General features: G+C 35.0%; 3 protein-coding genes across 8 annotated transcripts; 2 read left to right on the forward strand and 1 right to left on the reverse strand.

The window, feature by feature from the left end:
• Positions 1–257: 257 nt before the first annotated feature.
• On the forward strand, positions 258–1,687 carry LOC112701173 (protein FAR1-RELATED SEQUENCE 5-like). The gene is made up of 3 exons (XM_025751967.1): positions 258–967; positions 1,037–1,273; positions 1,378–1,687. Exons 1-3 carry the CDS (start codon positions 258–260, stop codon positions 1,685–1,687), a joined length of 1,257 nt encoding a protein of 418 aa, XP_025607752.1.
• A 9,507-nt stretch (positions 1,688–11,194) lies between these two features.
• On the forward strand, positions 11,195–14,872 carry LOC112702568 (transmembrane 9 superfamily member 2). The gene is made up of 7 exons (XM_025753662.3): positions 11,195–11,586; positions 11,952–11,992; positions 12,074–12,659; positions 12,860–12,997; positions 13,103–13,259; positions 13,696–14,180; positions 14,356–14,872. Exons 1-7 carry the CDS (start codon positions 11,423–11,425, stop codon positions 14,573–14,575), a joined length of 1,791 nt encoding a protein of 596 aa, XP_025609447.1. The 5' UTR covers positions 11,195–11,422; the 3' UTR covers positions 14,576–14,872.
• A 507-nt stretch (positions 14,873–15,379) lies between these two features.
• LOC112702569 (pre-mRNA splicing factor SR-like 1) lies at positions 15,380–21,200 on the reverse strand. 6 transcript variants are annotated; one of them, XM_025753665.3, is made up of 6 exons: positions 21,009–21,181; positions 20,012–20,391; positions 18,664–18,744; positions 18,093–18,164; positions 17,757–17,844; positions 15,380–16,528 (listed from the first exon to the last, which is right to left on the reverse strand). In XM_025753665.3, exons 2-5 carry the CDS (start codon positions 20,297–20,299, stop codon positions 17,776–17,778), a joined length of 510 nt encoding a protein of 169 aa, XP_025609450.1. In that variant the 5' UTR covers positions 20,300–20,391; positions 21,009–21,181; the 3' UTR covers positions 15,380–16,528; positions 17,757–17,775. The 6 variants fall into 6 exon arrangements, with proteins under 6 accessions (XP_025609450.1, XP_072055291.1, XP_025609448.1 ...); XM_072199190.1 differs by having other exon boundaries at positions 20,012–20,316; positions 21,009–21,145; XM_025753663.3 differs by lacking the exon at positions 17,757–17,844 and having other exon boundaries at positions 21,009–21,200.
• Positions 21,201–22,668: the final 1,468 nt, after the last annotated feature.

The raw sequence follows: 22,668 nt of genomic DNA on the forward strand, positions 1-22,668 counted from the left end.
AGGAGAAACTGGAGAGTCGCACGGGTTGTATGGCAAAGTTGAAATTTTACTTTGATGGGCAAGAGCAGATTTGGAAAGTGAGGAGGATCGATGACAGCCATAATCACCTGCTTACTGAGCCTATGTTTAGTCATCTTCTTCTTAGTCATCGGAACTTGAGCGAGAGTGATAAGGCTCAAGTTGATAGTCTGAAGAAGTTTGGTATTGCCACATCAAAGATTATGGCTTACATGGCGGGGTAGTCAGGGGGCTATGGGATGCTTCGATTCACGAAGAGGGATCTGTACAACTACGTTCACAGCCAGAGAATAGCTAAAATAGCCGATGGGGACGCAGCAGCAACGATAAGTTATCTGGAGGGTAAGACCAATGCCAACATGATGACAGTTGCTAGATATACCAAGACAATGGAGGATCAACTTGGTAGCCTTCTCTGGGCTGATGAGCAGATGACGGCAGATTACAAGTTGTTTGGTGACGTGCTTGCATTCGATGCAACATACCAGTCGAACAAGTACAAGAAGCCACTAGTCGTCTTCTCTGGTTCCAATCACCACAAGCAGATGACAATTTTCGGGTTTGCATTGCTGGAGGATGATAAGGTCCGTACCTATCGGTGGGTTTTGTTGAACATTCTTGATATCATGGGTGACAAAACGCCTTCCGTTGTGGTCACCGATGGCGATAAAGCTATGCGGGCAGCTATTGCGGAAGTGTTGCCCTCCTCCAGGCACCGCCTATGCGCCTGGCACTTGGAAAAAAACTGTGTGATGCGGGTCAAAGATCCTCAGTTCCGTAAGGTGTTCAAGAAAGTAGTTTATGCAAACTTCGACGTGGCGGAATTTGAGGAGTATTGGAAGACGGCCGTGGAGAGTTTAGGGTTAATGAACAATAGCTGGGTGAAAAGCACATACGAGATACGACATAGTTGGGCAACTGCGTACCTGCGTGGAACTTTTTGTGCCGGGTACTGAACAACTTCGCGATGCGAGGGCATAAACGCTTTCGTGAAAGGTTTCCTTAAGTCGACAAATAGCCTTCTAGAATTGGTTCAGAGATTGGATAGAATTGTGAAAGATTACCGCAACAATGAGGTTACGGCCCAATTTTTTTCACAGTATTACACACCCGTGCTGACTACTGGACTTGACAAGATCGAGTTGTTTGCTTCTCGTATATACATAAGAACCGTGTTCAAGGAGGTGAGGAAACAAATCAAAGGGGTTAGCAGTTTATTGTTTGTGGCAAAAGACAGTATAAGCATGACATCTGTGTACAAATTCTCAAGAATAGGGAACTATCGTACGGTCCAGAAGGTGTTGTACGATCCTAGTGAGTTGAATATTGAATGTGATTGTCAGATGTGGAACAGTGAAGGCATTCCTTGTTGCCACATATTCTGCGTGATGAAGTACGAGGGCCTAAAAAAATTCCATCGGGTTTAATACTGAGGCGGTGGTGTAAGGATGCCAAGGAATGGCCGGCGATAGCATCGGATGGGATGGATGGCCATAGCAACCGGATACTACGGTATGGGGCTCTGTGCAGTGCATTGAGTGTCGTTGCGAAGCTTGCATCGGAAGACGTATCCGACTTCGCGGTGGCGAGGGAAGCAATAACCTCGTTGGCACAGAAGCTTCATGGCCGACGGGAAAACATTCGCGAGGGACAGTCTGGAGGGAGGTAGCAAAGTGGACTGAAGGAACCCGGGATAGCCAGGACAAAGGGTGCTCCTAAGCGCGGTCGGGAAACAGCTCAGTCAACACAGGAAAAGCTCGGCGGTAAGAGGCGCTGCTGCACCTCGTGCGGGATTCCTGGTCACACGAGGAGGACGTGTCCCTCGCAAAGGGACGTGGGCAGGAGTCATCTCGAAGAAGGGACCTAATTCACGATGGGTTCTTCATCATCGAGAGATCAGCGCGTAAATCCAACTCGACATCCTTCGAATGAGGTACGCTTCATGAAATTGGGTGTATTAAGTATGCTGATTACCTGTGAATGTTCACAAGACCTGGATATAGTTTAGCTGACCGCCATGTAGCTCCTTAATGTTAACGATTTAGGGTTTCTCTCAAATCGATGTCGTCTCCTATAGGGCTGCTTAGGAAATTCAGTTATGACTGGTCGTGTAAAGGGTGTTTTCATCTAAAAGTCAAATTAATAGATGAGGAAGGACCATTAGCTCGGTATGATGGTTACGGTCTTCTGGTGGTGAAGTTGATATACAGGTACTTCCTGTATTGGGTGCATTTCGTGTGCTGAGATTACGTGGTTAGTAGAGTATAATAACCGCTTCGTGGGATGGGTTAACAAAATTGTTTCGTTATCGCTATGAAAATATCGCAATTTCTTAAACTGGTGTCGTCATGAGTTTCACGTAGTTGTTGGTGAGTAATGTGTCAGTTTAGCATTGTTTCCGTACTTTAAATCCCTATATTGTCATCAACTTAGGGGGTTAATGTTGAAGGACATGAAAGGTGAGTCTAGGTTGAGTGCATGACAAACTTCAGGTGGCTATCCGGTGTGCACAAAGATCAGGTTTGGAAGCACGTAATGCAATTTTAATATACAAAAGGCAGGACTGTAGCAATTGATATCTATGTTTTTAGGAACAATTCCTTGTTGTTATTCGTGGAAAGGTTGTAGAACCCTACACGCAAACAACTACACCGTTACACTTAAAAACAACAAAATACGCGTGCTTTAAACCCAATAACTCAAGAAGTCTGTAGAACTCTACACGCAAACAAACACTAAAGTCTTACCCCTTGATCCGTTTTACTTCTATTTCATCTCCGGTTGGTAGCTCCAACCATATCGGATTCCATAGTTCTTTCCAATATTAGTCTTAAACTCTGCTCGTGCGACCTATAGTAGTCGGCAACACCTACTCGATTAATTATTAACAAGTAGCAACTGAAAGAAGAAGTCGACGAACTTGGTTTGTGTTCTATATGACAAAGTCTTAACGTTCCATTTCGGACACAAATGGTTTGATCTTATATGCATTTCGAGTCAGAATCTCGTTCCTTGTAAACAAACCATTATATTATGATTTCAGATGTAATAATTATGACGTACCGAATATAGAGGAGGAATGGGAGGAGGCAATAACGCGATCCGTCACCAAAATGGGGACTGCTTCCCTGTTTTAGGTTTATCTGTGCGTGGGTTCTGCTCGGGCCGAGACGAACCCTGACGGTGCCCAACGACTGAACACCAGGGAGCAACAGCAGTAGAAGAACTTGGAAAGCACCAAGCAACCACAAATTCAGTTACATGTAACAGACACACTTGTTCTCAATTCAGACGTCTCACACTTAACCCAATACATATAAGAGTCACATGTTTCCGAATATCTGTTATTCTGAAACTCTATCCTCATTTCGACTCAGAAAAACTAAAACGACTTAACAATCTTCGAACGCCTTTAGAAATTGACGGTCACAAAACCAACTTATACAAAATTGCAACTGATTACAGCTACTGACTTAGACTAAACTGCACCTCAAAGTACGGATGGATATTCTCCGATTGTGTCAAATATGGGGTGATGTGAATTCAGAATGAACCTTTCATGTGTGATTTCATCCTTCGTTCCATACACATTTCATAAGTGATACACATTAAGGCAGGTCAAATTAATTTTTTTTTTCATTCTAATTGCCATCTTGTATTGTTAATCAGGCTTATTAATATAAATCAACACTTTAAATCAGCACAACAACGGATCATCATCAGGGTTGGTTAAACACTTTTTAACAAGGCAACAATGTTGTACCTTCAGTATCATATAACCATATCTTCTAGACTCATTCTCGAGCTCACTTTTGTTGTTCGCTTTGGTGGGAGGCACCTTTTGCTCGTCCAACGATCTCCACATATTTGGCATACCAGTACCATATTTTTCGTCAAGGGACAGTACGTCAACGCCTATAACCAGGGGTCGAACCTCTTGTCGTCTTAACGGTCCACGACCTCGCCATAAAAAACTGTAGAAGCAGCCACAATAAGTAACTTGTTAAAACATCACCGAAAAACAGGAAAGGGATATCCTATTGACATTGCAGCAAACTAGTCACGACAACCGATACCACAAAAATAGTCTTCATAGCATCACAACAACATTCATTTCGCGACTACATCAGTAAACCTATACTGTCCAAGAAGACCCTATACCCAACTAAAACACAAGATGTTAAAAAAAATATTTCCCAATTGGACAAACCTGTTACCTCCCTCATAACCAAACCTCAAGTATCAGCCTTAACAATTATTGGTGGTTCAGCTTACATTTATCCCCACTCTCAGTGTCTTCCACCTTCACGTTTCCGTCCACCGCATTGGACAACGTCTTCAGCCAGTCCTTGGCCATATCTCTCACCCAATGCGAACCTGATTTCACAAACATCGAAAACATCAATCACAGCCAAACACAAACAGTTTCAACTCAATGCATCACAGTTTCACAAAACTGGATCAGACAAGACACAGCGGAGGACTTACGATGAACAACCAAACGTCGCGTTCCACGTCTCTGATTTCTTTTTGTCGTCGCTTTTGGATTTCCAAAAACTGTTACCCATGCCTTCGTCCTGATCCACGCACCGTGTTTCCTCTTTTTGTTGGAGGGACAAGACCACAAACATCTTTGCTGACAACAAACCTGTGGAACCCACAGGGATCCCCACCACCTCGTCCTCCCACTAACAAGCCTCCGCACAACGCTCCTTCTTTTCTTGGGTGCCGCTGCTAAACCATCCCATTGCTTACCTACGATTTACCATTAGATCGAGAATTAGGACTTATTAGTCGATCAACTTATACCACCACGAACACATGCACAGCAACAACCTCTAGAGAATCCGACTGAGTATCCGCAATTTGTGCGGCATGCTCCATCCGACCCACACAACGAACACGAGATCGCGGTGAGACCCAATCGCTTGGACTTGTCAGACGAATACCACCAAACATCGTCCTCCAGGGATGCTGTTGTTGATGCTGGGGTTGTGGGTTGTGTGTCTATAGGTTTCTCAATAGTCAATGGGATGCTGTTGTTCTCCCTCTTGTCTTTATCTTATTCTTCTTGATTGCTGTGATGTGGACCTAGAGAAACATTTTCAAAATGCATCCACATCATATTAAACAAGCTTACAATCTGTACAAGTCCAATTAACTTTAACAAGTCTACCAATTAAGACCAACAAAAAAAAGGGAAAACAAAGGCTCGTCCCAACTACCTTACAGCTGGTCCTGATTGGCAGATTCCATTAGCCAGCTACTCATTCAACTACTAAGGCAGACAAGCTTTCCAAGCTTTGCCAGGCTTGTTCCCTCCAGCCAACAACATGCACACTTGTCAACATATCATCACATCTGTATTTATTAATCTGTACCATATAATTGTCCATCTTTAAAATATCAAAAAGTTGAGCTGAATTAATTCCCGCCATACTGATACTGTAGCAGCTGATGTGGCGAAAGAAACCTTTTTTTATACAATTTGGTCTTTTCTCCCTTTTAAAACTCTAATCCTATTACACCAACTCTCACCTTCCAAATACTCACCAACTCTCTGGATTTAAACGGGAAATAAAAGGCTTGAAGACATCAAAAAGACTCCTCTTTTAACTTTGCTTCCACGTATGTAATATTTTTTTTATTTGTTTTGTCTCCTCTTGTTTGTATGTCATTTTGTTGATATGTGTCAGTGGGAAAAAATGTTTTAATGAAACATAAGATTGGATCAGACTTGAACTCTTGGGTTGTTAAAATTTGTTGGTGTAACTGTGAGAAAAAAATTGTGAAAATTCACTCAGGTTTAGACTTTTATGACATTTTAAAGGGTTCTATATTTGATTTGGCTTTTCAATTGCACATTATTATTTTTTATGAGGTGTATAATTTTGATGTTTTCTTTTTATTTTAGTTTTGCGAAATTCAACTATCTGATCAAGTCCTCCAGTTGTTAGGAGAAAAGAAACAGTCTCAAATTGTTATTCGATTTGGATTCGCTGCTGCTCATGATTTTGCATGCTTGGCAAAGGACCAAATTGCAAAAAAAAAAAGTTTTTTTCTGTCACATTAGCTAATTGTTACAGTGTCAACGTGATTTTTTATAGGTAAAAAGTATCTTAGAAACTACTATGAGTATCACAATGTAATTCGAAGATAAATTTGGATAAATATTAATTTTAGGGACCACTTTAAAATTTGAGTACAACTTTTAGAACTATTTTAAAGCTTAATTCATCATTATTACTTTTAATTTGGGTTTAAATGAAAATAAATTAAATATTATATTTTATTTGGGTCTTTATGGTTTAATGAGAACTAATAATTAAGTATAAATAGAGGTTTAATGAGAACTAATAGTCAAATATAAATAGAGTTTCAAAATTTTGGTCCCTAATATATCAAAATTATTTTGTAACTCTTATCCTATTAGAGAGTTGCTATTTAACCTAAAATAATAATTCGATAGATTTTGGTTGAAAAAAAAAAGAAAAAACCACCAGAGTCAAATGCTCTGAGCCATTCTCAAAATTTCAAATATGCTTCCACTTTGATATATTTTTTTAATGATTTAATATAGATAATTTTCAAGTTAAAGAATTCTAACATTTTACAGCTCTTCTTTTTTATTTTTTGTTCCTCTATTCTTAATATTTTATCATTAATGTTTTTATAAAAAATGTTATATATATATAAACAGCTACTAAATTAATTATTATATATTTATATATAAATATATATTATTTAATTTAATATAAATATATATTTTATATTTTAATATTTATTTTATATAAATGACTTAAATTTTATATACAGCTAAACCAACGCATTCAAAAGGAACCATCATCATCATTATTGATGGAAAAATGTGTTACTATTATTAAATCATGCAACAATAATAACAATAATAATAAGGGTTAAGTATGATTTTGGTTTTTGACATAGATGTCAAAAATTTATTTTATTTTTGACCTTTTTTATTATAAAATGGTCCCTAAAGTTTTAATTTATTTAAAAATCATCCTTCAGACGAAAATGCCTTTCCTCCATCTTTTCCAAAATGCAGAATCAGAAACAGCATACAGAAGCAGAATACAGAAACAGAAAACAAAAGCAATAAAACAACAACAATTAGAAGAACATCAACAACAACAATAAATAATGAAATCAAAACAACAACAAAAACAAAACTAAAAACAGAAGCAAAAACAGAAAACAGCGGTGGTGAAAGACGAGGGGCTGCGACGGTGAACTACAAATCGCGAAGAGAGGAGAGATGCCGTGATGGTAGCGGATCGCGTGAAAAGAGCTGCAGTAGTGGTGACGACGCCGCGAATTGCAACGAAAACGGCTAGGAAGCAGCGGCGGCGGCGGCATGGAGATTCCCCACTCTCCATCACAGGCGGCGACGCAACGACCACCTTTCCCACACCCCCTGACTCTCTTTCTTCCCCTCCCCCCGGGTTCTCTTTCTCCCCGTTGCCGTTCTATTTCTTCCCCCATTCATTAGGGATAAAATGGTAATAAAAATAAAAAATTTGGTAAAAATGACGATTTTAAAACAAATTAAAATTTTTGGGATTATTTTGTAGCAAAAAAAGATCGAAGATAAAATAAATTTTTGACATGTACATTAAAGACCAAAATCGTACTTAATTCTAATAATAATAATAATAATAATAATAATAATAATAATAATAATAATAATAATAATAATAATAATAATTCAGGGCTTAGTAGTATTTCAGGAAAAAAGAAGTGATATCTCGTACTATTATTCGTACTAACCAAGGAAGAGGTTCCATTACCATCATTGGAACCAAGGATTGAATTCAGTTACATTAATTAATTTTTTTTATTTTATTATTTGTTTATTTTTTTTATTTTTTTTTTTACTAGCTATTCACACAAAAATGAAACACATGGTGTTGCAAGTTGCTTCATAGTTTATATCGAATAATATTACAGTACTTAATCAGACACATGATAGATTCGCCTAACTGCAGTAATGGAACTTGCTTTTCACGCCATCGGAACTGGTTTTATTCCACCATATCCATGTAAAATTTTCAAGTTAATTCAATTCAAACATGAATCTTGTTTAGAATATTATAAGTGGAAAATTTTGACAGAAAGTGTAAATTATATTAGTGTTTTACTCAAATTTTTGTTAATGTTTAAAAGAAAATGTTGCAATTGTAACATCAAATAAAATTAAAAGGAATAAAAATAACAAATAAACAAATAAATGCAAGGTGCCGGTGGCAAAATAAATTGCAGAAATTGAAACAAACAGAAAATTAAAAAGAAGATGAAAGAAAAAATATGAACGTAAAAGAAAAGAAGACGTAAAAGTAGAAGAATTTTATTAATAAAAAATTGAAAGAAAGCAAAGTACTTAAGATTCCCAATTTTACTCTGAGAGCGTTTTTGGGTTTCTAAGTATTTTCTAAAAAGAACTGAACTGATTACAATATTTTTCTAAAGCTCTATTTATAGACTAGCCTAATATCAGTTAACAGTTACTATTTATACACCACTTGCAGAAAATTTGAATTTCTTGTAACTGTTTTCGCACTTCTTGCTTGATGTTAATTTCAAAATTTAAATAAATAACGAACTATCAAATGATCTAATTTAATTTAAAATAGATATAAATATTATATATAGAAACATTACCAAATAACTAATTATTTCTTTTAATAATTTTCTTATAAAAATTATATTTTGTCTAACAATTAGCCAAAGAAATATAACTCAAATGACAAAAATAATTACAATTGAATTGTCAATAGGTGAATTCTTTTAACTTTAATTTAAAAATTAATTTCTCCAATAAAATAAAACAGTACAAATGAATTTAAGATTTTTAAATATGTTAGAGATCAAACACTAAATATTCTTAAAGTTTAAATTTAAATAACAGAGTTCTAAACCCAAAACAAGCATCTATTCGGTGTCGTTGACATCTTCGAGTTTCACCACACTTATATAACTATAATTAAAAAGGTTTAAAAACTAAAAAATTTGAAAACTTTGAATTTGAAAATTAGAAAATTGTGAAACCTACGAGAAATATTGAAATAGTATAAATCATATTATAAATTAAAAAACTACCAATCTAAAAAAATCAATTTGATTTTGTATAAAGAGGGATTCAAATTTTCAACACTTATTTACACGAACTAGTAATTAGACCAATCTAACTTTAATAAATAAATACATATATATGAATCATAAATCCACCTTCTTTTAAGTTGGTCCACTTTCACCAGAAAAAAAAATGAAAAGCGAGTTGGTCCATGTCCAACATGAACACGAATCACGTTGCTTACAATTCAGTTAATGGACCACCTTCGAATCTAAATTTCAACTAAAATCACTCTTTTGTATTTCTGAAACAAAGAGAATTATGATGAAAAGAAGCTAGGTTTTGAAAAATTCTAGAGGTTTATATCCTTTCTAATTAAAGAATCATTAGCGTTTTCTCTGTTCTTATTACTATTGTTTACAATGCAATGTTACCAAACTCACACTCTTTCACAAACATAAAAGAATACCAAACTTTTTTACTTTAAATAACCTTTGATCCAAGGGAATTATTACAATACTCATTTTTACTTTAGATATAAGTTGTTACATACTTATTAGTCATTGGAAATACTAGATAAATTTCCAAGCATAAGTTCTTAAAAAAAGAAAAAAGTAGATTGTTGAATACCAATTTACTGAAGCTATATGCAAATATTCACCCTTATTCGCCACAATTATACACACTAAAGATATGAGGTTGTACCTTACCAATTATGTCTATAATATTTGGGGACGATCATTATTAAATATTATTAATAAAGTAAGTAATAAATATATTCCCAAAATATTATTTTGAGAAAGAAAAAAAACTAAAAAAAAATTTATGAACAAAGTATTTCTAAAGAACAACTTAAACAATATTTTTAAGGAACTTGGTTAATAAGATAAATGAATTTATTCTTTTGGATAATTTTATGAAAAATACTGAAAATCTATCATAATTTATTATTTTTTATCCGTAATTAGTCATTAATATTTAAAAGTATGAGCTAAAATATGTTGTTAATTAGTAAATTAAAAAAATTAGGTTGATGACTAAAAATAATAGACAAAAACAATAAATTATCATGGTCCTCTAGTATTTCTCAAATTTTATTATACCAAATATATCAATTCATTTCGTAAATATAGGATTAGGGGTAAATTATGACCAAAATCTCGATTCTATCCGCACTAAAATCATCGGATCGGATTCAATATCCGCACTTTTTAAGCTTGGATCTGATCCGCATCGGATCAGATCGGATATCAGATATATCCGCAAAACAAAAAATATTTATAAAATCTTATTTAATTAAAAATATTAATAAAATTCTTTTTTTTTATTCTTTTAAATATGTTTACTCTTAAATACTTAAAATAATATTAAACATATTTTTTTTAAATAATAAAATTAAAATAATACAAAATATATGATAGTTATTAGTTGAAATAAAATATAAGAAGAATATTTACTTATTTATTTATTTATTTTTGCGGATCCGCGGATATGCGGATACCTACATAAAATCCATAATCCGATCCTATAAGTGTGCGGATCGGATCCATATTCACAATTCTCAGATCGGATTCGGATAAATACAGCAGATATGCGAATCGGATCCGATCCATAAACACCCCTGAGATAAATTTATGGTTTTCTTCATAGATATTTTTATCCACTTAAAACCTTTTTATAGTACTTTTGTCTTGGAAGTAAACTTCAAAAATACATTTAATGTTTCACTTCTTTCCAAATGAAGCCTATGGTAAGTTAATAAAATAGTATTAATAAAAATAAAAATAAAAATCCATTTAACAACTCATTGACCCAAAATATGACATCTATTGAATTGAATTTAGATCTTAAAACAAGAAAAGAAAAAAAAAACAAGAAATCTTGTCTTACATTGGGACAGGAACCTTAATCCAATCGACATGAAAATCACAGCATTAGAAAGGAACATGAGTAAAGTCAAGAACATGATATCATTTCTCATTGTAACAACTTTGTTAGGCACGTCAATGTAATCATTCACCTTTCACCATTCACGAAGACGATTCATTTCTCCAATTTTCAACTCCTTAGAAAACTCCAATCATTCATTTCCACATATAAAGACACAGCAAATTCAAATCTTATGAAGTAGTCATTCATTTTTTTTTTCTTATTATTCTATTTGTCCCTTTGTGTTTGAAGGAAGTAACGTGGAAATTACTTTGTTCTGTTATTTATTTCTCATCCATTTTTGCACACTCTCATGCACATAAGAAGAAGAGCTAGAATCCTTTTGCATTGAAAGGTTCTTTCTTCTTCTTCTTCTTGTTCTTTATGGAAAAGTCAACGGCGTGTTTGGGTGGAGGTGTGTGCATTGTGATGATTCTGTGGTGGTGCTGCATAAGAAATGTGACATCTGGTGCATCGGATCACCGTTACAAGCAAGGAGATTCAGTTCCCTTTTATGCCAACAAGGTGGGACCCTTTCACAATCCCAGGTCAGATTCCTCAATCTGATTCCTTTACTTCTTGTGCTTTCAACATGCTTCAATCCCAATCCACCTAAAAAATTGTTCTTTTTTTCATTGGGTTGTTCTGATTTTAATGTGTGTAATGAAGATTAGGCAATCATCAGTATGTGACATAGAAGCTGTGATTTTAGTTATATGAATAACTTTCAGTTTAACTGTAAAATGAGAAAAAAGAGAAAAAAAAAAGAAAATGGAAATGTTAGTTATGTTTGATTGAATGTCAAGTTTTGGATTCACTTGCAATGGAGAAAGCATTAAATTTTAAACTATCATGAACTTCTTCCTCACCATATTCTGATTTTATGAATTCTTTTTGTTTTCTGATGTCGCAGTGAGACATACCGATATTTTGATCTTCCTTTTTGCTCACCAGGTTAGTTTCCTGCTGTCATTCTTCATTTTCCCCACAATAATCATTGTTGAAATTACAAAAAAAAAATTGTGGTGGTTGTAGCTAATGTTGAAGAAAAGAAAGAAGATCTTGGTGAAGTTTTGAATGGGGATAGACTAGTTGTTGCTCCTTTCAAAATGGATTTCCAAATTGATCAAGAGCCTACGAGTATCTGCAAGAAGAGGCTGACAAAAGCAGAGGTTGTGCAGTTCCGAGTCGCCATCTTGAAGGACTACTTCTTCCAAATGTACTATGATGACTTGCCAATATGGGGATTCCTTGGAAGATTTGAAAGCGAAGATCAAGACGACACGGCTGGCGCAAAAGTCTATCTTTTCAGGCATACTCATTTTGAGATCCTTTACAACAAGGATCGAATCATTGATGTTTTCGTCCAGAACAAGCCTAATGAAGTTGTGAGCTTGACAGAAGATACAGAGGTAGATGTGGACTTCACATATTCTGTCCAATGGATTCCAACTGATATGTCTTTTGAGAAGAGGCTGGAGAAATACTCACAAGCATCATTGATGCTACTCAACTTGGAAATCCATTGGTTTTCTATCATCAACTCTTGTGTAGCTGTACTCCTCTTGACTGGATTACTTGCCACAATCCTCATGCATGTCCTTAAGAATGATTTTTCGAAGTAAGAATTATTCTCCGCTCACTAATCTCTTCTTTGCCTTCTCTCCTTGACTTTAACCTTTTAGGCCTTGTTGTTTAGTAACTGTCTCAGGACAGAAATATATAAAAACTAATAAGACGCACGAAATTGCTTGGAAAACAAGATAGATACAGAAATAGAATTCACAAAACTCATTGTATCCTCCATTTCAAACATGATAGGTTCACACATGATGAGGAGGCAGTGGATGAACAAGAGGGGAGTGGATGGAAGTATATACATGGTGATGTTTTCAGATATCCAATGTATAAGTCCTTGTTTGCAGCAGCAACTGGAATAGGCACCCAGCTATTTGCACTGTGAGTTATCCTCTCATGAAATTATGTCTCTTAAAATGAGTTTCATGTCTCAGAATTTTATTGTTCAGCTCTTCTGTGACCATCTATCTTTAATGCTGTTTTCAGTTCAATCTTCATCTTTATGCTTGCTCTAGTTGGTGTTTTCTATCCATACAATAGGGGAGCTTTGGTTACAGCACTGGTTATCATATATGCGCTAACATCAGGCATCGCCGGCTACTCTGCAGCGTCCTTCTATTACATGATTGAAGGGAAAAACTGGGTACATTCTCACTCCTTAGACAACAGATACCTCTAGTACTCCACTCCACTCTTAAGACTTGTTCTTCATCACTTACTCACTTAGTTCAGTGATCACATTTGCGCATTTTGTTTTTACGGACATGTTCAAACAAGGTTTGTAGTCTGTAGAGGCTCAAGTTAGGAGAATGGATCAAATAGAGGAAAATCCTATAGCTAGAAAAGATGTAATTATAAATAGCTAAATACATATAGCTTATGATAGGAAACTATCGCGTCGATTAATCCATGTAAGCAAAAGGATTCATGGTAAAGAAACAAAACATGTGAAGTATGGTTTATTGTACTTATTAGGCAGAATTTAGATTTGGTAAGGCTTAGAAACTATTGATGGTGTGCTGCAGAAAGCAGAAACCAAGATGTATACTCATGAAGTTTTGATTTGTTGGTGTTGCCAGATGAAAATTATGGTATTGACTGGAAGTTTGTTCTCAGGGCCATTATTCTTGACATTCTGCTTTCTTAACACTGTTGCAATTGCATATAGCTCCACTGCAGCACTACCACTTGGAACAATTGTGGTTATTTTCCTCTTATGGACACTAGTAACCTCACCTTTACTAGTTGTGGGAGGGATTGCTGGCCGGAATAGCAGACCGGAGTTCCAAACTCCTTGTCGCACGAACAAGTATCCAAGGGAGATCCCTCAACTACCTTGGTATCGCAGAACGCTTCCTCAAATGGCAATGGCAGGGTTCTTGCCCTTCAGTGCCATCTACATTGAACTCTACTACATATTTATCAGTATTTGGGGTCACCAGATCTACACCATATACAGCATTCTTTTTATTGTGTTCATCATTCTCTTCATTGTCACTGCTTTCATCACTGTGGCATTGACATACTTTCAGCTTGCTGCTGAGGATCATCAATGGTGGTGGAGGTATGTGTGTCTCAATAACAAATTTTCTCACCATTTTCTTTGCTTGTCTATCAAACTCTGGAGTTTAAAAGTTGAGTTTTACGAATTTAGATGAACTCTTGAGTTTGATAACCTTATGATGAAAAATCATATCTCTTTGGCCTACTCACATAAGCAATTCATGTCCCTTGTATAGGTCCTTTGTGTGTGGTGGATCAACTGGCTTGTTCATATATGGGTACTGCATATATTTCTACTATGCAAGATCTGATATGTTTGGTTTCATGCAAACCTCTTTCTTTTTCGGCTACATGGCCTGCATTTGCTATGGCTTCTTCCTGATGCTGGGAACTGTTGGTTTCCGCGCTGCGTTATTCTTTGTCCGTCACATATACCGGTCTATCAAGTGTGAATAGACACAAGCTCATTGCCACCAGCCAGAGGCTCCCACACTCTTCTCATTGCTGCTAAGTGCTAATGCAAGTTCTTGAGGTGCTTCACACAACTTCTCAATCCCATATTCGTATCAGCAATTTAGATAATCTCATAGACCGTGCATGAATATAGAAGAATAGCTTCCATACTACACACACTTTAAGTTTCTGATAGATAGTTCATAGCTTTGAGACTTGATTTGAATCCTAGTTGGCAAGAATTTCTTCAGGATTCAATATACGAATATAAATAGAGTTTCAATATCTAACATATTATAACTTGGCCTCTTGTTTATCTGTTTGGTTTGCCTATTGATTTTTTTCTTTTAAGAAAAAATGCATTAGGTACATTTTCGTTCAAGTGTGCAACAGTTTCAACGATCTAGAAAGATATGCATTAGGGAAGAATAAAATTGAGTAAAAAATGAATATAACTAAATTTTTTGAAAAATGTGCAATGCAATAATATCTTTATTTTATTTTTTTGAATAATACTATGATAAAAAGTAACATACAGATGAAGAGTAAAGATTATTCTTTTTAATAAAAAAAAACCACCAAAAAATTGTAATATGCAATGCACACGTTTTTTTTCTTAATTTAGTAATAATAATGCTCACTAATAATAACGTTCGCAAAAGAACAAGCCACACAATCAAGGGTACGATACTCTATAAATTCTTGCTGACTAGTGACTAGGATCATCTTCTCTAGCAATTTGCACTACAATGAGCATGAAAATTGAGCATCAATCTAAAGCTTCTAGAATGCAATGTAAGACAGTAGTAAGAGAAGCAGTAAATTATTCAGTTTCAACTAATCAAATAGAAAGAGAGTAGTTCTGGACTACATGGAATGATCTTTGGTCTAAAGCTTGCTATTACAAAACATGAAATTCAATGTAACAGGAACAAATTTAGTATACATTATCTATATAGATCCCATTAATGAATCATAACAGTTTGTCAACCAAGAAAGACAGACAAATGAAAAGATCCCATACAAGCAATTCCATAATGCCTATCAATACCTCCAATTAGAACCACCAAGTCGAATAACCTCTTCACCTCCATTATCCCTTCTAGGGATACGTTCCACGTTGGCATCTCCTTTATTATCGCCTAAATCGCCATACATATCTTTAAGTTTAGCTAGATTACTGGATGCAGAAGCCTTCTTGCCTCCATCTCTCTGTGGACTAGACCGTGAGTCGAACCGTGCAGTGCCAGCTTGCAAGCTCTGACTTCTACTCCTGCTCCTACTTCTACTTCGGCTCCTGCTCCTACTACGATGACGCCTACTGCCATTGTCATAATCCCGACTGCCTTCCCTCTCGGGATACCGAGACCTCCTATCGTAATCGTAACTTCGCTCTCTATCTCTTTCCCGATCCCTGTCTCTCCTGTGTCTGTCCCTCTCATAATCCCTATCCCGATCCCGGTATCTTTCCCGATCCCGCTCTCGATCCAAGTCCCTGCTCCTATCTCGGTCACGATATCTGTCCCTATCCCTGTCCCTATCACGCTCCCGATCCCTGTCCCTTTCACGTTCTCGATCCCTGTCCCTTTCTCGGTCTCGATCCCTGTCCCTGGACCTCGACCTGTCTCGGTCTCGGTCCCGGTCAGAATATTCACGACTCTGGCTGCGAGATCTTCTTATGTCATCACTGCCATTTCTTTCGTGAGGGGCAGGTGCTGTACGGCGGATAGGTGAAGAATCCCTTGTGGAGGCACGATGTGGTGCACGCTGCCCAAAAGACACTGACAGGGCTGCTTTTACAGAGGGTGGTCGACGGGCAGTATCATCAGAACCATGACGGGTAGTTTCACCTGTTGAACCAGAATGTGTAGTAGGTAGCTTCAACTTTTCAAGATTAGTCGTTACCTGCCGCAGTACAGGCACAGGGATGCGTGGAAAGAGGGTGTCAAAGTAATACTGCAACAACAAAACAGATTCATCAATTTCCTTCCTTAATGCAACGTTAAAGCAACAAGATCAAAAATATTTGGAAATTGAACATTTAATTCTGTCAGTGATGCATATTTCATACCATGCACAAAACACCCTTAGATAACAAAGAAAGACTACTACCATGAGGTAGTTTCACTTAATCCAAATCCCAGAGAAGAAAACAGAATAGGAATAAGATTGTGCTCAGTGCTGTTACCGAGATAACAATCACTATCAAGGCAATGTTGGCAACAATGCAGAAACTCTAGTTTAAATTCGGCTTGAATCTACATATATTAAAAAAGTATTTTAATTAGGCAATCTGCTCCAACTTTTGCATTCATCTTAAACTCAAACAGAAACTCTAGTTTGTGTACGCTTTTGTTTTTGGGAAGCAAACTAAAAGCAGATTAAATTTTTATAGCATCATAAAAAATTTTCTATTAAAAAATTTTAAATAAAAAATTGATAGCAACATCTTTAGTAGTCTACCAGCAACCCAGAACAGCAAATTGTTACAAGCATAAATTATCAATGCAGAAAGCAATCAAGAAAAAATGAATGAAGACAGTGACATCAACTGCTGCCTCATTTGCCCCATCTGGGGCGTCAGAAACTGTAATTCATAGAAGTTACCTTGAATATGCTAAAAAGAAATAAAGATAGGGGAGGCAAATACATCTACATACGACATAAAGCATGCCAAATTCCAAAAGTGAGCCAAGGTGTTGCATGAGAAATGGAACCCATCCCCTATGAAGGACACAAAACATTAAGTATAACTTACTTCATCATTAAAAGAATGGTATTAAAGCCAAAAATCTATAACTCTATCCAAATAATGGAGGTTAATAATTTGTAAACCAGAGTTGACAAAGGGGATAAAATATGGGAGATCTTAAAACCGAGAGATCAAATTAATATGACAGGGAAAATTAATAACAAGAAGATCTTCTAGAGTCTAAAATAAGGTTTCTATTCTAATGCGTTTACTATAATTTAAAATAAAAAAAATTAAAACAAAACCCTCGAATTTCTGACTAGATGCCGCAGGTGTTGGAGCAATGATTTTAGAAGAAAGAAGACAACCATTAAGAGAATGCAACCAGCAAGAACATGTCAAGAAAGATAAAAGGAAGATTCTTTCAAACTACTAGTTATCTGCAATTACTGGTAGGTATGAAAGTTTTATGTCCAAAGATACTGAATGCACCTCATACTGCTACTCCAAATTATGAGATGATGTGGAACACATCTGGATTTGCAATCTCGTGATGCATCTTGAATCTGGTAGGAGAGCTCTGAAGAAAGAATTCTCAATTTAACTAGTCAATACTTGAGTCAAAATGATTTTTTCCCCTTAGCCAACATATGGCACTAAATTTTAAACAAAAATTCCCATAATCAATGTGTTAGGGCATAACTTGCTGACTATTATGTCAATGCATTAGATTTTCTACAACCAAAATGAAAGCAAGAGTCCAAAGTGGTTAAATGAGGGAGCAAACTGGTGTAAAAATAATGCAGTCTAATAGATTTGATAACAAACCTGTCCAAGAAGCAGATCACGAACATATACACCCATTGTAGTCATTCGACCATTGGATCCAGGAGAAAATTCCTGAAATACAGCATCATTAGTTAATATGAATAACAGTTTGTATATTATATAAGCATGAACATTTAAATGGTATCATAAACACATAGCAAATTATTTAATACAACTATACACAAATATGTAACCGATTCCATAGAAGATGAACATGTCACAGCATGTATCAGAAGCTAAAGTTTTGACAGGATTGTTCAAAAGCATATAATATGAGAACACTTGGTAGACAAAAATATTTTGACAGGACACAATATCTGCCCTTTGCATAGCTCCAGCACTTTGATCAGAAACTTTCACATATATCATCCGACTTGACACATGGCGGGAAATGCAGATGAATGAAAGACAGTGATCTTTAAATTTCAATTATAATGTAAAAGAATCAAAAATACATTTTAAAATAGAATAATCGACATGTGGAAGAAAGTAACGAATAGCTTAAGAAAATAAATGGCACTTCATACTAGGCAGCCAGAGCTAAAAAGATTTCATAAACATATCACCCTACCTCATCATCTTTAACATAAGGCTCATACCAGCTCCACAGAATTTTCGGATCAGCGACATATCTCAGATACAGAAATCCAATCTATAAGCAATAAAATTATGACATAAGATAAACTGACAAAAGGGATATTAGAGAAAAAAAAAAAGACACTAATAGAATGTTGCCCATGCAAAATATAATCAACCCATCCTTTGAAAATAAATGAAACCCTTTAACATTCTCAAACAAAATAAGCCATTTGATGCGTCCTAATAGGCTAAAGATTGCTGTATTAGTGTATTCTGGGATGATGTGTAATCAAGGATCCCATTTCTCTCATGTTACATGGTATGTAATGGCAGGAGAGCTATTAACAACTAACAAGAGTTATGCCTGTGTTTGGCTATTGTCCACTTCCACCAGAGACATGGAAATGGTGGCACACGTCTACCGTTGTTTTGGTGAGACATGGAAATGGTCTCCTCCTTTCCTTTCATTTTCCTTCCACAGTTAGACCCAACCACCACCGCCTCACTCTCCCTCACCATCCGCCTTTTCCACTGTGAATACTCCTCTATCGCACAAAGAAGGAATGCCTCCTCTGTCGCTCAGCAACAACAGCTCCTTTGGCATTCCATGTTCTATCTTTTGTCGCCTCAACCACCAGTCATGCCACTGCCACCCTTTTCTCTCCTCTCCTCCTCCCTCTCTCGATCTTTCCCTCTTCCTCAAGGAATGCCTCCTCTGTCGCTCAGCAACAACAGCTCCTTTGGCATTCCATGTTCTGTCTTTTGTCGCCTCAACCACCAGTCATGCCACTGCCACCCTTTTCTCTCCTCTCCTCCTCCCTCTCTCAATCTTTCCTTCTTCCTCCTTCACTCTCTCGGTTCCTCTTTCACTCTCTCGATTCGTTTTTCATTTTTTGATTGAATTATTTTAATCTTTTTAAATTCCAAATTTGGTAATTGTATAGTTGTATTTGATGGTAGTAGTTTTAGATATTGGAAAGAAAGAATGGAAAACCTATGGTGGTATTTGCGGTGGTGGACTAGTGGTGGTTGTGATTAATGGTGGTGGAGTAATGGTAATGATATAGGGATAAAACTGACATTTTGGTAGGAAGATAATTTGTTTCTCATGCCTTGTTCTTCATTACCAAAAAAGATTAAATATATTGTGTATTTTGTGTCCATGTCTTAATTATCTATGTCTGTGTATCTATGTCTCAAAGTACTGAAAGTATACACTAACCAAACATAGCCTATGAGCATGAAAGCACACCCCTTAATGAATATACAAAAGCTTTAAGTACTTCTACATAAAACAAAATTAACAAAATCCATACACATCACAAGATACCTCTACATACCGCTCTAATGTAAGGTGAATCGGGGTGTTTTAGTAGCCCGTGCATTTGTTTGACAGTCAGCTTCATGGTGAAGAACTTGTAGAGAAGGCAAAAAGCAGTTGAAGGGCCACGACAATTTCCTGTCATCCATGGCTCTACGTGATCAACTTGATTGTAAATCTCATCAATAACTTCATGGTATGTCTTTAACCGATAGAGCTCCTTGAAGTAATCAGATGACAGAATGTTCATGCAAAGCACCTTCTCCAGCAAGGAATCAATGGGCTTGCCACAAGTCTGTATCTCCATGGTGGTCACAAAATATTCTATTGCTCCCACAGTTAAAATTTGAGAGAAAGGAGAATCAATTTATAGCACAATATGAAGTCACAATCCCATTCCTACAGCAAAGGATAAAAAAAAAAGTGTGAATTTTAAAAATAAAACAGTAAAAAAAAAAATAAGAGAGCATGAAATAAGCAAAAAAAATGTGGTTTCATTTAAAGGACAAGTACACAACTACTTAGTTTTCAACCACGAATCTCGTTTACTGTGGCAATCAAATAATAATTGGGGGAAAATACATGCCCCCGGAAAAAGAAATTCAAACAAAAATCTCTTTTGACTCAAATTTCACAAAGTACAACCTCCCGTTAGTTCAAAAAAACTCAGAAAACCAAAAGATTTTAGAAATATCACTAACAATTCCGCCACAATTACTACCAAAAATGCATAATCGAACATCTATTTGATTAAAAATTGAAACGAAATCGGCTAGTTACTTTGAATCATATTCAACACAGTAATTGAAATCAAAGAAAAGAGTGGAAAAATGTACAAGGCCATATATATACCTGCAGAACCCTAGAACCAGAAACGAAAATATTTTGAGGAAAAAAAAGGCCTTTGCCGAAAAAATCGAGATTGGGGATTTTGCGAGAAGCAAGTGAGATATAAAGGAAAAAAGGAGGAACGAGGAAAGTAGGAAGGGGAAGCAACTGAGTGGAAGAAAACGCACCAATTGGGAAGAGCGGTGAGTGGAAGCGAGGAAGCTGAAGAAGCTTAATGCACGGTGATGAAGAACCCTAGTTCCTGAGGCCTCTGTTCGAAAGAGGAATAAAAGGGAACAGAAAATTGTGCTTTACCTTCACCTATATGGAAATAAAAGCAGAACCGGTGGTATATCGACCGGACCGGACTGGATTGGTCCACACGCATATTATAATTTCATAATTTATAATAATATAATCTTATTTTTAACTGTTTGGTGAGTTTATAAGAAAATATCTTTTTGAAGTTATTCTTTTAAAATATCTTATAAAAAAATAAAAGTAATTTTATGTTTAAATATCTCATAAAAAAAAATTTTTTATCTATCAATTATATTTGGGTATAACAATATAAAAGTACTTTTTTGTTTATTTATTATATGAAAAATATTTTTTTTAAAAAAATATTTAAAAAAAGATATAAATTACACTTTTTTAAAAAAGACATTTTTTATTTTTTTAGTGTTTTTACGTTTATTATTAGAAATTTGTCAAACACACTAAAAAATAAAAAAAATCTTTTTTCATTAAAAAAAGATATTTTTTATTAAAATAATGACACCCAAATAAATACTTTATTTTATATTTTGTATAACAAATAACAATAATTTTATACAATTAGATCAGACGACTATAGAAAAATCTTTCACATTAATATGTTTTAATTAAATTAATTTTTTAAAAAATAAAAAATATTTAAAATATTTAAAACAGTAACTATTTCATGACTCAAAAAATTCTAATTTCAACAAAATATCCATTTAATAAAAGATAAAAAAAATTATCTTAGTGTAACATTTATCTTAAGTTCCGATTTTGTCTCAAATATTTAAACTATTTTATTTTTATTTTAAATATTTTATTTCATCTTATTTTTATCCTTGAAAATAAATTAAATTTTTTAACTAAAATTATTATTTTTTTATTATTATTATTTTTATTTTTTTATTATTTTCACTCTCAAATTACTACTATTACTACAATTCCTGTTATAATTGCAGCTTTTGTTGTTGCATAGAAGAAAATGGTAATGAGGAAAAAGGTATTTCTAGAAGAAAAAATTGAATATTTATCAAATAATTTAAAAATAAAACGAAATAAGACATTTGAGAAAAAAATAAGATTTTTAAATATAAGAGACGAAATTAAAATTAAAACTTAACCTAAATTTTAAAAATTAAAATATTATTTTATTCTTTAGCGAAAAAAAATACTTATTAAGTCTAAAAATAATTAAAAAAGTGACAAATTTTATTAAAAAATTGTTTTAATATTTTTTCTTATTTTCTCTTTACTTTGTTACAACTAAATAAAGTCTTAGTTTAGGCCCAGATTAATCTCACAAATGTCTTTTTATTGAGATAATATTCAGTTCAATCTCTAAAATTTTCAACGCTCATGAAAATGGTCTCAAATTCTGGAAATGACTAAAATGGTCGTTGAATTTTAAAAATTATGAACCTATATTCATCTCCAATTCAATTATCATTAATACACTACAAAAATCGCTGCTAAATGAAAATCTGGCGGCGGTTATCACGATTGATTAGAAAGAGGCTTCCAAAAGCTTCTTATTTTGCAGCAGTTTTGCTATAATCGCCGCAAAATATCGATTTTGCGGCAGTGGTT

Source organism: Arachis hypogaea, chromosome 7 (assembly GCF_003086295.3).
Source record: "Arachis hypogaea cultivar Tifrunner chromosome 7, arahy.Tifrunner.gnm2.J5K5, whole genome shotgun sequence".
NCBI lineage: Eukaryota > Viridiplantae > Streptophyta > Magnoliopsida > Fabales > Fabaceae > Arachis > Arachis hypogaea.

Bases quoted from the DNA above. Each gene is read 5' to 3' on its own strand.
- LOC112702568 (XM_025753662.3), top strand. From the start codon at position 11,423: ATGGAAAAGTCAACGGCGTGTTTGGGTGGAGGTGTGTGCATTGTGATG. The intron at 11,587-11,951 runs GTCAGATTCCTC...CTGATGTCGCAG, and splicing joins GGACCCTTTCACAATCCCAG to TGAGACATACCGATATTTTG. The intron at 13,260-13,695 runs GTACATTCTCAC...TGGTGTTGCCAG, and splicing joins TGATTGAAGGGAAAAACTGG to ATGAAAATTATGGTATTGAC.
- LOC112701173 (XM_025751967.1), top strand. From the start codon at position 258: ATGCTTCGATTCACGAAGAGGGATCTGTACAACTACGTTCACAGCCAG. The intron at 968-1,036 runs GTACTGAACAAC...GTCGACAAATAG, and splicing joins CGTGGAACTTTTTGTGCCGG to CCTTCTAGAATTGGTTCAGA. The intron at 1,274-1,377 runs GTACAAATTCTC...GGAACAGTGAAG, and splicing joins AGTATAAGCATGACATCTGT to GCATTCCTTGTTGCCACATA.
- LOC112702569 (XM_025753663.3), bottom strand. From the start codon at position 20,299: ATGGAGATACAGACTTGTGGCAAGCCCATTGATTCCTTGCTGGAGAAG. The intron at 18,745-20,011 runs GTATGTAGAGGT...TATTGCTTATAG, and splicing joins ATTCACCTTACATTAGAGCG to ATTGGATTTCTGTATCTGAG. The intron at 18,165-18,663 runs GTAGGGTGATAT...GCTGTATTTCAG, and splicing joins CTTATGTTAAAGATGATGAG to GAATTTTCTCCTGGATCCAA.